Below are 15,728 nucleotides of genomic sequence, written 5' to 3' on the forward strand. Positions count from 1 at the left end.
AAGAATAGTTTTTAGATATCTATCTTGAGGAATCACAAAGTCTGAGACGAAGAGAAATTTGTGTTTTTAATCATTTTCGCTGCTGAAAGAGATTATGAAAACCTCGATAACAGTAACATCAAGATCAAGATAGTCGGACCTGGCTTCACGAATCCCTATATGAAGTCTTTCAGTCTATGTTTCTCTGAGGAAACCTAGGTTAACAGTGGACGACTTCAGAAATCAACTAAGACACAGAAGTGTCAGGGACTAATTTTCCCAATTAACTGAGTGTCTATATTTATATATGTTCACGATCAAGGGTTGCTTAAAATTCAAGCTAACATAACTTGAGACTCCAACAAACACTATGGTCCGGGTACATGAACCTTGTATAATGATAGTTCTTGGAAAATATTCCTTTCGAACTAGTAAGCAATATCGTGTGCATTACAATACTTAAGATTTTAATCATGATGCACAACACAAGGTGTTTTAGTGATCAATGATGTCTTAGAGGTGTTTATGAGAGTCATAGAAATGCTAAACATACTTAGAAAATAAGTCTTTGAGTATCTGCTAATATTCACTGGGACCGTTGGTGAAACGTTTCGTGCACCGTTAGGCAGTTCATGAATTCAGAGCGCAACGATTCGTGAACTGGGATCGTGAATTGTTCAACGACTCGTGAACTCAAATGTCAACGGTTTGTGATCTGGGTTCGCTAACAATTGGTTATTTCACCAATTCAGATCACCACAGTTCGTGAACTGGGTTGGTGACGGTTCATGAACCGGGTTCGTCAACCTTCCTATATTTCGAACATCAGATATCCATGGTTTGCGAAGTGGTTCGCCAACTTATCCTGAGTTCAAATTACAGTAGTTACGATAAACTCTCTTTTGATGTTTGAAACATTCCTATTTCCCATAGATATAAACATCATTGCTCAAGAAATTTTCAAATGATCCATATGACACAAAAATAGTTCTTGAATAATAAATTGTTTCGAACTAAGATTTCTTAGGACTGATGAACATCCATTGCTTGAATCATATTTCGAGAGGTTTAACAAGGCAAGCTTGACTCGAAATTTCTTCTTTGCAATATTAATCTACTAGAAGTCATACGACATAGTCTCATATAGATAGTGTTAGAGCACTACTCGGTCGAACTCGCAAGCGTTGCTATCTCAATCTTATTGTTTGTCAAGTTTAGGTGTCAAAACTATAAGTCTTGATTTCTAGTCTACTTATAGCTATGTCTCGGATTAGGATAAAATGTGTAGTTGAGCTTTAGACTTCACGGCGTTCATCGATTGAAGACGAAGATCTACTAAGGGGAGCTTGGAGGAACTTCATCAAAAAAAGGTATGTGAGACTTGAACTCATCTATCACTCAGAAGTCTATCCTATTATATATCCTATTGAAACTAAGTCATATAGCTATATAGACTTTTACATTATACACATTTGATATTTTGAGTTGAGTTTAACTCGCTTATATCTTTCTCGAAATATGTGTTGGAAAGCTTTTTGCTTTAACAACGTTCATTATTATTCTTGACGAGTTTAGTTGGAAACAATTTATTTGTTGGAAACTAAATAATGAGTCAAAAGATGATCATGTGAAAATCGCCTTGTGACATCTTACATGATTTGTGTGAGACAATCATTTGATATAGACTCAGAATGTTTCGTACTGATCATTCGATCACTTGAAAATTACTTATAAGCTAATAGTTTGTGTGAGACAACTATTGTCATCTTCTAAGGATGTTTCAACGATTGAAATGGGAGTTTAGAACAATTAACCATTGTCTGGATATAGCATAGTATGCATACCAATATGCAAACTGTTGTAAGAATGATTCAGGTCCGGGAACCACCGTATGTGAACGGTTTTTAACTGTTAAAGTCCGGTAACTAAGTTTGCGTACCCGTTTGCAAACTGTTTCACTTGAGTTCGGTCCGGAACGACAGTATGCGTACCCGTTTGCAAACTGTCGTACATGACCAAAGTCCGGAACTTAAGTTTGCGTACCCGATTGCAAACTTATGTGGTTAAGTTCTAAAATCAGTTAAGTATGATTTCATACGCATGTGTTAATTGATCCCTTGTCGCGGCGGCACCCGTGGGATTGTTTGGTGAACAGAAAATACATTTATATATTAAGGAATAAAAAAATACATTTATATATTAAGGAATGCAATCATTTCTAAATGTTCATGAATTGATTCTTGTGAATCAAATCCAATTTTGCTTCAATTGTGTCTTGTATATGTCTATGAGAATATAAACAGTTGAAAATCTCTATGAGTAACACAATTAGATTCATTTGGTTATCATTTGATCTATAAGTGTTAAGATGAATGAGGTTAGTACAAAAGTGTTCATATGGCTAACTTCAGTTAACTGTTATTGAGCCAACTCAATATACACGTTCAGGTACGGTTACCCATATCTAACTGAAGGTATATTTCATTTGTGTGTAACAAGCTAAGACCATCTAACGATGGAGAGGTATTTCTTTGGTTTTAAGAAAACTTAGCTTGAATCTTAAATTAGGATTTCATCCAACGGTGAATATTGATTGCTTTGTTTCAAAGTTATCAAACCCTGATTTGAAGACTATATAAGGGAGAACCTAGCAACTGGGAAACCTAATCCCCACACCTCATGTGTGATAGTAGTTGCAACTAGGGTCGATTCTCCTTTAACCTAGGTTTTTTCCTAAAATTATTATAGGTTAACGACTTAAAGACTTTATTGGGATGCTGAAGCCAGACCCAACTATTTTCTCTGTAGTTGCGTGTTCTGATCTTACTTGTTCTATAGTATTGAGTACTATCTTCTCTAATATTTACTCGAGATTTATCTCCGATAGGTAAGATATAAAAAGTAATCACAAAGCTCTTCATCTCATTCTTTGTGATTCCACAATAACTTGTTCTACTACCATATAGTTAAGTTATTGTGAGTTGATTGATAGTTCTAGGATGTTCTTCGGGGATATAAGACCGGATTATCAATTGGTTCCTGCTCACCTTGATTTATCAATAGACGGGACAAAAACTTCGTAGGTATTTCTGTGGGATACAGATTTATCTATCAGAATAGATTTTTCTATGGGAGACAGATTTGTTTATCAATTCTTCGACTTTGGGTCGTAGCAACTCTTAGTTGTGGGTGATATTAGCTAAGGGAATCAAGTGCGTATAGTCCTGCTATTAGAGGCGTAAGGAACGCGAATGTACCTTAATCAGTGTGAGATTGGTTAGGGCTCAACTACATTCCAGTCCGAAGTTAACTTGTAGTAGGCTAGAGTCTGTAGCGGCTTAATAAAGTGTGTGGTTCAAATCTGGAATAGATCCCGGGGTTTTTTTGCATTTGCGGTTTCCTCGTTAACAAAATTTCTAGTGTCTGTGTTATTTCTTTTCCGCATTATATTTGTTTATATAATTGAAATATCACAGGTTGTCCGTAGTTCAATCAATTGGTAAAATCCAACCTTTGGTTGTTGATTGAAATTGATTGACACTTGAACATTGGTCTTTGGTACCGATCAAGTTGTTTCCGATAATAATTAGGCTCACGGATTCTATCTGTTTGATTTGATGATTACATTGAGAAACGAAGATATAACTCTTGGATATATTTCCTTGATTGAGTCTGACTGTCTAGTTGATTATCTTGGAATTATATTGGAGTTAGTCCATACAAATTGCAGAACGAAATATTGGGTGTGGTTGTTAGACCCCCGCTTTTTCAGATAGAATAGTATTGCATGTGAGTAAATAGAATGATCCAGTATTCACATACCTTTGTTGATAAAGTTCTCCAAATGTCTTCGTCGATATTTAGTCTTCGAGGGTTATTCAGTGATGTCTCTCAACTACCAACTTTTATACCTAGTCCGAGACTTAACTTTAGTAAACTAGAAATCAAGACATAGTTTTGTTGAACTAATATTAACAATAAGCTTGAGAAAGCAAAACTCGTGAGTTCGACCGAGCAATGCTCTAACATCATATTCTCTTGAAAAGTAGTCCAAACCGTTAAGTAAATGACCAATAAAGTAAAAGACGACCACTGGACTCCGGATCATTACAAAACATACAATTCTATGATACTTTTATTCTATGTCTTCTCAAAAATCCCTAGTCGGAAGTTTATTATGAGAGATATGCCAGGAAAAAAACATATTTTTGGTGGAAACTTTCGCTTCCAAATCAAAGAGAAAATTGGAACATTGGGGGAGGTATTTCCTTCCATGTTCAAGGTGTCATAAGTAGACTTGACGATAAAAGCATTCTTAGCGGATAAGGACCATAACATTTCATCCTTAAAGTCTGAATTAAAACGAAAAGATGCCATGTCAGAATTTAACATTACCAGTTCAACTCTTGCAGCAGCATTCATCCTCAATCTTCATCATTTAATTTATACGAATGAAAAACTGTAAATATGCGATTTATGTAATGCCCCATGATTTTTGATTTTTTTCGTAAAACTTTATATCTTTTTTTCTTTTATAAAATCAAACATTTTTTTTTGAAAAAAATAAACTATGTTAGGATATCGGTCATCCTCAGGCCCGCCTCGTGTTCCCATTTGGTTTATGTGTTTCCTACTTATCGAGAAGGTATCGATGGTGTCCCTTCGTTTGTTGCTTAATCTTACCTATCGTTGGTAAGATAGATTTTTCACGCACAACCACTAGTGGAAAATAGTAGTTTCGCGGCCGTCAAAGCAAGTCATAGATACGAGTTAAATGACTTGATTTGGCGGTCTGGGAAATGGTCGCTGTTTGAGTGTCTTTTTTATCTATGACGTGTCCCTGAGGGTCGTTGAAAATCTTATATCAACGACCGGTGTTAACAGTCAATACTTTATGACCGACTTCAATCAGTCATAGATATAAATCTGAATACAAAAAAAAATAGATTCAGATTGGATGTCTGGCCTGACTGAATCTGACTAAATCTGAAATCAAATACAAATGAAACTCAAATGAGGATCAAATGAAACTCAAATTAGAATTCAAATGAAAAACCAAATTCAAATAAAATAAAAATGAGAATCAAATTAAACTTGCACACAAATGATCATTCAATTTAACGTTCACTGATTCATTGGGTTCAAATTACATAAAAAGGAAGGATTAAAATCTTGAGTTCTGACCAATGAAAATCCTACAAGAAAAGTAACTAAGTTCTAGGATTTGGTTACAACAAGATGAACTAATAAACCATTGATTAAACAGCAAAACAATAAACTCCGATGATCTTAGCCCGTGCGTCATAATGGTGGACCTGCACAACAAAAATAAGTTTGGCCATCAGCTGATTAATAAGGGGAGGTCACAATACTCAAGAAAATGCTTATAAAAATGCACATTATCAAAGCTCTAAATGGAACAACCATATATAAATGGATTGCATGATTAAAGATACCGGTGTTTGCACTCTGGAATGCAGTTTACAGTAATTTGAGTGTGTACTCGAATTTACTTAAACAAATACTGCTAAAAATCTACAATTTCAACGTATCTGAATGCTTCTGAATTTTGATAGACACGAATCTGACATGGTACTAAGAAGAAGCATCAGTTTTACTGGTGGATACAATTACTCTGACTTGGCTAAAATCAAATTAAAAAGTTAAAACGTTAAAGTTAAATATACAAAGTGTAGCTTTATTAAGTTAAAAAGTTCAAATATACAACCAAAGAAACTTACATATGGAATAGAATTCTATTCCCAGTGTTTGAAAGTTGCTCAGACCCAACATCTGTTAGTTCTTTCACGATAGATTTTATCGTACTCTTCAAAGTTATAGTTATGAGGTTTCATGTCAAACTTAAATTCCACTTTACATTCGAGTGAAACCTTTCCTGCAAATACCAATACAGAGTGCGAAACGAAATACTTATAAAAAAGGAACGTCAAACAGAATGTATGAAGATAGTTTTGACTTTAAGCAATTCACAATCATGATGCATCAAAATCTCAACTAAATGAACTTATCACCTTAAATGCACATCAAGGTACTCACCTTGATTAGTCTCGGAGAAAATACATTGGAACAAAATCCTTAAATGTGTTCAAAGGATAATTCTTCGGCATATTTGGATTGTCACTGCCAGCTAACTCCATCGTAAACTACAATCACTCGTATAACCCAACTGAACAAGGCTACTAGGAAATTCAAAGGAGAAAGAGCAACACCTTATAAGAACGATAAACATAAAAATTGAATCAGTAAGGATCAATCTTATATTTTTAAGCTTAATAAGTACATACTGTTTTCATACCATGTGATTATTAAGAGACCACCACCTCCTTGTAGCAGCAGCATCAACAACAACTCCAAACACCACCACTAACAACACCGTTAGCGTAACCAACACCACCAGCATAGTCCACCACCAACAACAAATCCATCAGCAATCCTTCAAGCCATGAAAATAGTATATCATACATTAGAATCCAATCTAGAAGATGTAAAAAACTGAAAATCTTAATAAAAATAATGAAATCAAAATTTAAACTCAAATTTGAACACTATAATGGCACCAAAAACTTCAAAATCGGATTCTACCAGTTCATATTCTATCACAACAACAATCATCCAAAGAATAAATAAATAAAAATCCGATAAATCTTAAAATTATAACAAATTCTTAGTCATAAAATTACCCATTAATCAGCACCAAAAACAATACTAATTACATGAATCAGATACCTCTAAAAAACCCAATTTAAGAAAACCCAAATTAGAAAACCTAGGGTTTCATTTTCATAAAAACCCCAAATTTGATTTCTATCAAAGAACAAATGGATCAAATTTAAAACAGAATTTTAACAGTAAACTCGAAATGAGAAGTAAAGAATCAATACCAATAAGATGGATGACCGAGCAAACTAATTGCTCCCTCCTGATTTTGATTGTCGTTGGAGTTGGTGACTGAATCAATTGGTGATTACTGTTGAAGAAGGTAAAAAAGAAGAAAAATAAGAAGAAGATGTTGGTGGTGGTATAAGTTTTCGATCTGATTATTTTAGGGTTTCAGTTAGGTTTAACTTCCCAACAAACATAAAACATAGGTCTTTCAATGGAGAAGAACAAGAAGAAGAAGGTGTTTTTATGGTGATGGAAGTAGTGGGATGGTGTAAAAACTTCGCGGCATATATGGAGAGACCTATCGTTACGCGATACTATCTCTGCTCGACCTGATACTTACTACTGGACAAGAGCGTTGGTTTTGGTTTTGGTTTTGGAAGTAGTGGGATGGTGGTGGTGTGGTATGTGGTGGTGAATGAAGTGAGCGGAGAAGAAGAAAAGAAAGGTGCAGTTTCTCAAGAGCAGAAGATAAATACGCTAGGGATAATAGATGGATGAAGAGATAAGGAGAGTGGGGGAGAATAGCCACCTAGAAAATTGAACCATACAAAACTCTATGTTTGGCCGTCTTAGTGTGGGACGGTGAACTCGAGGATACAATGGTAATAAAAAATTTCATTTAATGACCGTTTTTAACTCTCTATGTATTTTTATTAAATCAATGACCGTCTTGATCAGTCCGTGGTCAACTGACCGCCATTGAGGGTCGGGGATGTGGGTCAGAAAAACCTCATTTTTCACTATTCATTTGGAACAACCTGTCTCTGGTGCTCGTGCTCACCTTTCCTTAAATGGCTTGGTTGGATAGTTCTACTAGAGACGGTTGTTTCTTGATGGACAATACGTGTTGGCGTATGAGTTGTGTTTGCTTCTTGGGTATTGGTTGGCTCTCCGCCCGCCGCGGCGAACGGCATGCCCGATTACCTCTTCATCACTGTCCAATGTTCGTCTCTGGGAAAGACCCATTTGGTTCATGTGCCTATCTATCAGGAAGGTATTGATTACTGTCCCTTAAAACTATGAACATGTGAAACCATCCTGGCATATTGTGAAGGGGGGGACTCCGCCCCATAGCTATGCGGGCAGCAGGATCGTGAAGGGGGACTCCCCCCCGTAGCCCTGCAGCCCGGATAGGGATGTGGGTATACCCACCTCAATGGTCACGGTTGCATAATTCTAATTCCATTGATGCGGTGACTACTCTATCCTTTCTACCAAAAATGAACGCGACACGCAATGTGCAAATGATTTGTTACTGTCTCTGTACAAGTTGCCCGGCAGACGAGTCGGCGTAGAAATTTTGTCATATTTTTATGAGATAAAATCTTTACGAGATAGTATCTCTATCCCTACCCTAACTTACTCGGGATTAAAAGGCTTCGGTTATCGGTTACCGGTAATCATCATTTTCATCGTATAACTCATTCCAAATTTAATATATCATCTTTTATGCTTCAAAAGAAAACTTATCATTTTACTTTAACTGTATGAGGAATGTAATAAAAACAATTTGAACATTCTCATCTATAGCGGAAGTTGGTAGGAAATCTTCAAAATTAGTTCCAAGGCCACGCACTTTGGAACAAGAAAAAAGAATATATTAGCGAAATAAGTAAGTGGTTCAGCTTGATTTAACTGAATAATGGATTGATTAGATTATAAAAAGAATTGGTGGATGCTTTTGATTAAACCCTCACCTGAGTGATCAACACTATTGTTAACAAAAGAGATTGACCAGCAAATTTCACTCTTTTTACATATGGCTTTACAATTCATACTCCACTAAGAAATTAACACCATTAGTTAAATCCTCCTAATTAAAGATAGTCAACTCTGTTTTTATTACTAATACGTACTCCCTCCGTTACTTTTTAATAAGTCAGTTCTTTTTTTTTTGAGAAAATTAATGAAATTAAGAGAACTAATTATTGAAAGTGGTCCTCTAAACACTTGTCAATAAAAGAAATGAAGTGAAATAGTCCCCATGACACTTGTCAGCCAAAGAAATAAGTGAAATGATCCACATAACACTTGTCATCAAAAGAAGTTAAAAGAAAAGTGGTCCCAGAAAATTAAAGTAACATTTGACTTTCTCAATTAGGAAACTGACCTATTTTTTGAAATATTTATTTATAGAAACAGACCTATTAAAAAGTAACGGAGGGAGTAGAATTGTAGAAAAGATGAACACAATGGGTTCCTCTCTTTTTCTTTTTTTATTTCAAACTATTTTCTTTCTCACTGGATAGGAATGAGGAAAAGTGAAAACCAGTTAGCTAAATCTCAATTCGAGGACGGTTCATCTAGTCTAGATAAAGAAATGATTCCAAAATATGACTTAAAACTTGAAAAGAAATACTAGCAAACTGTCCAATTGATTGAAAATTTGCTTCACCATAATCGTATAAGCATTTTTTACTTTCCACGTAAATATTCCAAATAACAGATCACTTGTTTCACAGTGGTATCTGTAAAATGGCAAACAAAGGTATGAACCTCAGGCTTTTTAGCCAAGCCCATTCTAGTACAGTATTCCTTTCATCATGAGATATCAACATCACGAACAAAAGAATGATTCAACACCCATGTAGATATATGCCTTTCCACTACTGCGTACTGCCATCCCACCTAAAGAAATGCAACATTTTTTATTATCGAGTCAAAACCACATAAGCTACATACTGCCGCCTGAAGATGTTTTTACTCAATAGAGTTCCTACACTATCTTCCTTATTCACGCTTTGTATAAGCCCCTGTAGTGAATTACATAGAGAAAAATTAACTTGTTCAAGAGGAGAAAAGAGAAAAATGCGTAAAGCATGGACCAATTGAAAGGGAAATGTGTACAGCGTAGTCATCTTGATGATAACTTGATAAGGGCAATAAAACAGATAGTTAGGTTTGGGTTTGAGTCACATTAGGGCGCATGCTATGCACGGAAGGCCCTAGCTAATCCACTTTGGATAGACAATCTGTCTGGCGAATACTAATTCAGGTGGGATGCGCACCATGCAAGGTTAATGGTTTGAATGAACCGTGGATAAATGGTGGCGTGCAGGCGTCCACGAACAAATGTGTGTTTTCTATCGTTTTACGTATTGGTTTGTCAGACTTCAAGACAAGCTGATTATTAATGTTAACATCATATGGCATCTATAAACTCATAATCAGTTGAACAATATTAATGACTGAAGTCTAAACATCTTCCATGACTTCACCCATCTTATTGATTGAATTCTTCTTTGTTAAAAAAGTTAATCATTACAAGGCTTGGACGGTTTAGGGTCGTACCTCCAATGACGCTAATTCGGTATGACTATACATCAATCCACATCTTTGTATCGTCAATCAACACAATTACGAGGAGAAGAAGAAATCAACCAACCCTCTCTGGCACCGTGGTACGGGGAGATTTATATAGTGCATGTTACATACTAACAGACGCTTGCGAATTATATCAGCCGCACACCTTAATTGAAATGAGGAAATCTAATCAGAGACCGAATTGTTTATATTACCCTTAATTTTTAAAGTTAAATACTTGGCTGAAACTTATCTGATCCTCAATTTTTTATTGGATTATTGATCGATGACGAAATTGGCTTAATTCAACTGGCTAAACCGTCTTAATTTTATCCTGTTGTACAAGAAATCATCAAAAATATATATATATATACAATTTAAAGATAAATTACTTTATCATTCGCAAAGAGAATTAAGGCTATTGATATGTTTGTAAGTACGGGCTTAGCCAATAGTCATCCAGACTTTGATCCAATCAACACAATGCTTGTATTGTTTAATTATTTATGAAACGAGTCCTCGGGCTTCACTTATTTTATTTTTCTGGAGTGGAAAATGACTTTTTTTCTACCCATTTGCCATTGAATTTCATTTCATCTTACTAGCTAAACCAGTGTCAAAGCTGTATGAAACTTGCAAACTGGACTTGCATAACATCAATCACAACGTCGATGGTATACTGCATTAGAGTTGCCAGTCTGCGGCAGTTCACTTCTCCCGCATTTAACAGTTACGGTCATGATCATTGTTGGGAATTGATATCGACAAAGAACTAATTTTTGACGCCCCTATGCACTTTGCGAGGGTCGCATAAAACCGCCCAAAAGAATCCTTTTGCAAAAATACAAAACGAAAACAATCTTAAATTCTTCTTAATAAAATATCTATTCTTATATCCACTTGGCATCCCACTTCACCACAAACTCGTCTTTTCCCATCGAAATCTTCATTAAAATAATTAAAAGATGAAAAATAAAAAAAATATTCTTATTCACTTCAAAGCAAAGATCCCATCATCACCTTCTCTACATTCTCTACAGTCTACTCCCTCTTCCAAACTATATGCGCCCAACGTCATATGGAAAATTATAAGGGCAATATCGACTTTTATTCATCAACCACTTGCTTGTATAAATAGGAGTACTTCCCGTAACATAAGTTTCCAGGATCAAAGTATTTCTTCTACTGAATCACAGAGTTTACTCTTTCTTTCTCTATAATAGCTTAGATACCTGTTCCACCGGTTTCTGATACAAAGATCAAGAACCATGACAAAGGTATACCCAAATGCAACAACAGAAATCCCAAGAATTCCGAAACAAATTTCTGACAGGGAAGTGGAGGTATTAACAGTATGGAAAAAATCACTTCTCTTCAACTGCAACGGTTTTACCGTTTTTGATACAAAAGGAAATCTTGTTTTTCGTGTTGATAATTATCGAGCTGGGAATAAAACGGAAATCTTTTTAATGGATGCATCAGGAAAAACTCTTCTTACTATTCGTCGTAAGGTGAGGACCGATCAAATTCTGTCATTTGTGTGTTTAGATAGCCATTTTAGTCATTTTCATGAATGGTTGTCTAAATGTTTTGTTAATTTTGTTTACAGAAATTGAGTTTATCGGATAACTGGATGGTGTATGACGGAGAAAATTCTGTCAATCCAAGATTTCTGGTGAAAAAGCGTGTGAATTTCTTGACATCAAAGAACTTGGCTCATGTGATATCTTGTAGTCAGAGTAACAGTAAGGAGTTGATGTACGAGATTATTGGTTCGTATGCACAACGGTGTGTGGGTGTGTATGATAATAGAAAAAGACTAGTTGCAGAAATTCAAAGGAAAGAAGCAGCTAAAGGTGGTGCATCCTTTGGTGGCGATGTATTCAAGTTGATTGTACAGCCACAAATTGATTCAACTATTGCAATGTCTCTGGTTATACTAATGGAACAGATGTTTGGTTCTCGAAGATCAAAATCAATTTAAGGTCTAGATTATGATCGGTGAAGAATGCACCCAATGGGGTTGTGACCAACGGTGGTGATGTTGTTTTGGCACCCCTTTAATCCTTCCCGGCGGGTACTTCTCATTGATGGAAATTTTGCCTAATAAGCAACTTTTTTTCTTTTTAGCTTTCAAAAATGGGTCTGGTCACTGGTGAGCTTGGATTTTCCTTCTTGTGTAGAAATATACCAGGCTATCTCGTGTAGTGGGTGTAAATATTCTTGAAAAAGAAATGAAAGAAAAAATGGAACAAAATTACAAGATGTATAATCAATTTATTAGTGGGTGGGTAACTTATTTTGTTTCCAATCTTCTTGCTTTTTGTTTTAACTTCCAAAAATCTACATAATGATGTTGATGACTTATTGACTTATTTTGTGGTGTGATATAATTAGCAATTTGATAATGATTTGAGTTATGCTGCTCTGAAACAAGTTGGTACCAAATCGCATAACAATTAATGCCGACAGCATGGTTTTAAAAGTGTATGTACATTTCTCATCATCTTCCACGTGAATGGAAAGAGACACGGGGAAGGCATGTGAAACGAGACATCGAAACATGATAGCAGGCATTTTATCATAAGAGGCCATCGGTCAGCAGATCTGACGGTCAGGGACAGAGGACCACAGAGGTATGATGGCACAGAGGAGCACCAGATCTGACGGTCAGGGAATAACAATTAAAATTGATATTATATCAAATAACTAATTAATATAAGAGGCACTTATCTGATTTTCGTGTCGTCTCCGATTCAATTGTTCATGACTTGAACATCCCTGTTAAACACCATAGACAGAAGAAACTGGTAATGGTAGATTGAGTCACATGTTCAACATGTTGTCCTTAAGACAAGAATGCCCGGCTACACTCTGAAAAAGATGATGCTATAGCCCTACGGGTACATCTGCCTCCAAGATAAAACAATCTTAACAAATTTGAATAGCACATTCAAACTTGTCCTTCTAGAACTTGGCAGCGGAAAACTCACGAGGCGTTAACACTTAAACCCTCGTATCAAAACATAGAAGACGAAGAAGAAGTTCTTTTTTCGGACGTAAGAGAGATTCATTATATTTATAAACCCTAACCCAAATCCAAAATATATAAGGTAAACTTATCCCGTAAAAACTAAGAGATAAATTTGGAAGGTGTTTTTATTTTTGGAAAAACCGTTTTATTATTAATTTTTATTCACATAAAAAACTTATTTTTCCAACAATCCCCCACATGAATGAAAATACTATAAAACACGGAAAACAGGAAATATCATGAATAGGCATAGGTGTCCATAAGGTCTTGAACCTTTACTTAGTGAGAGGTTACCGTAACTACTTATTAGCCAGTGTCCATAAGGTGTTGAACTGTCTAACATTTAGTGTAAGTCGCGATAACAACCACACATGAAATCTCCAAGGTTGCTGCCAAGCTCATGCGGTTGTGTCCGTTTTGGCCCTGGACGTATCTTGTTTCTCAGAATGCTCTAGAGAATCAGCTCATATTCTCATAGGAAGCGACCCACTTCCTCATTCAGATAGGTGAGTTCCATCAAGAGTGTTTACTGCTGCACCCCACTTCAATCTTAAATTGAAACTATAGAACTCATTAAGACTTATTAAAAGTCATGCTTCACATGCAGTCACACTATCACATCTACACCATAGGGAAGGGACTAGAGAATATAACTCTCGGATAGTGTTTACCATTACCCACCATAACTTAGTTGCCTCATTCGAAACCTTGATCTTGGGATCTTCAGTCATCAAGGTTGAGTATCCTTCATGACAAGTTTATTTTATGAGCTTAAGTCCCATCCCCCTCGATGTATAATTACAAACTATCTCTCTAGAAAATCCTTTCGTCAAAGGACCAGTGATTTTTCTGTTGACTTCACTAAGTCTATTAGGTTCTCTTTTGACTTTACATGTCTACGGAGACCTCTTTTTGACTTCACGAATCAACTAAAATTACTTCATTAGAGAGTATAGTTTTCTTACCGAATTAGCCTTCTCTGAGTATGTCTAGACTTTGTCATTTCTCATTTACTTTAGACTCACATAGTCAATTGAGTTTCTGCAATGATGGCCACAGGCTTCGGTCACAGAGGAATATCTTCTAAGAAGCATATTAATAGCCATTACGCTTCCTCTCGTGCTTTAATTAAAGCACACGAACTTTGATTTATCGAAAAATCAATTTCATCATGTCTATTTTAAGAAATTCCTTATATAGATACTCCTTAAGAGGGTACATACATAAGCTAATATTTTTCCATAGCCTGAAACAACAACATCTCTTAAGGTCAGTACAATATGTATCGCATACACAATTTAATGTGTACCTCAAGTATCGCAAATCTCTAATCAGATCATCCCAGTATTTCTCTTGAGGTACAAGGGTATTTGTATACACCTGATATACTGCACATTTACAACACACATTAAATGCATCGAGTTTGACAAAGACCATTTCCTTCAGAATATCTTCTGGTTCCCTTCGATCCTTTAGATCAAATCAACCAACTTGGTCTTTCAGTCAAATCGTAAATATCACATATTTCATAGGTGGTTGTAAGTAGAAAAAATACATGTACTATTCAGTAGTACATTCTTTACAGCTTCCTCAAAATTAAGGTTAGTGCAATATATATATCACATATTTCAAATTGAATATGTACCTCATGCATTCCAATCTCTGATCCTTTAGTCAGAGCATCCCTGTGATTTCCCAGGGTAAACGAGGACATGCAAATATGTTTTACAACACATACTAAACACGTTAGACAGAAACTATATCCTCAAAATTTCTTTTGGTTACCTACTGATCCTTTAGATCACTTCAACCGCATATTAGTTTCCTGCCAAATCTTCAACATATGAGATTTGTTAGTGGTTGTAAAATATATATAACAATGGAATACATAAATATATGCAATATTCACTAACATATATATACAAGCCGGTTGTATCAGGTACACTTCATGTTTTCTTACTTAGTAGTTTGACTCACATCTTGATCAACATTTTAAGGATGCCACCACAACGACTACTTATGTATCATTACACAGTTACATCCAATTAACGCATATAGTAATGTAACTTACTGAATTGTGAAAACAAGCCAAAGTAATATATGATTACTTCTTTTTTCTAGATCACCGCTGCCTGAAATGGTCCATAATCACATATCTCTGCGAACTCTCACAGTTGACGAATATGGATTGGAAGATCACAGATCTCAGCCCCTCCACCTATGGTGAATTCTTGACAAGCTTGGTCACAAACAAATTAATTAACATTATGTATGTTATAAGCACTGCGGTGCATCGAGTAAAACATGTCAAGGGTATTGTATTGATTTTTCTTATGGAAACAAGATCCACAAAAAATGTTTTTCCACAAACTCAACATCTCTTGGCTAAGGAGAGTATAATTTGTAAACATGTATCAAAATGTTCAACAAAGCCTACCTACAGATGTATATTCCACCAAACTGGTCCAAATAATCTAAAGGTCCCCCACATTTTAGTAATTGCCTT

General features: G+C 35.6%; 1 protein-coding gene across 1 annotated transcript; it reads left to right on the forward strand.

Moving 5' to 3' along the window:
- Positions 1-11,337: 11,337 nt before the first annotated feature.
- LOC113308247 (protein LURP-one-related 8-like) lies at positions 11,338-12,500 on the forward strand. The gene is made up of 2 exons (XM_026556726.1): positions 11,338-11,699; positions 11,798-12,500. The coding sequence occupies exons 1-2, from the start codon at positions 11,457-11,459 to the stop codon at positions 12,170-12,172; spliced, it is 618 nt and encodes a 205-aa protein (XP_026412511.1). The 5' UTR covers positions 11,338-11,456; the 3' UTR covers positions 12,173-12,500.
- The last annotated feature ends 3,228 nt before the right edge of the window (positions 12,501-15,728 follow it).

The sequence above is a fragment of the Papaver somniferum genome, chromosome 9 (genome assembly GCF_003573695.1).
Source record: "Papaver somniferum cultivar HN1 chromosome 9, ASM357369v1, whole genome shotgun sequence".
Lineage (NCBI taxonomy): Eukaryota > Viridiplantae > Streptophyta > Magnoliopsida > Ranunculales > Papaveraceae > Papaver > Papaver somniferum.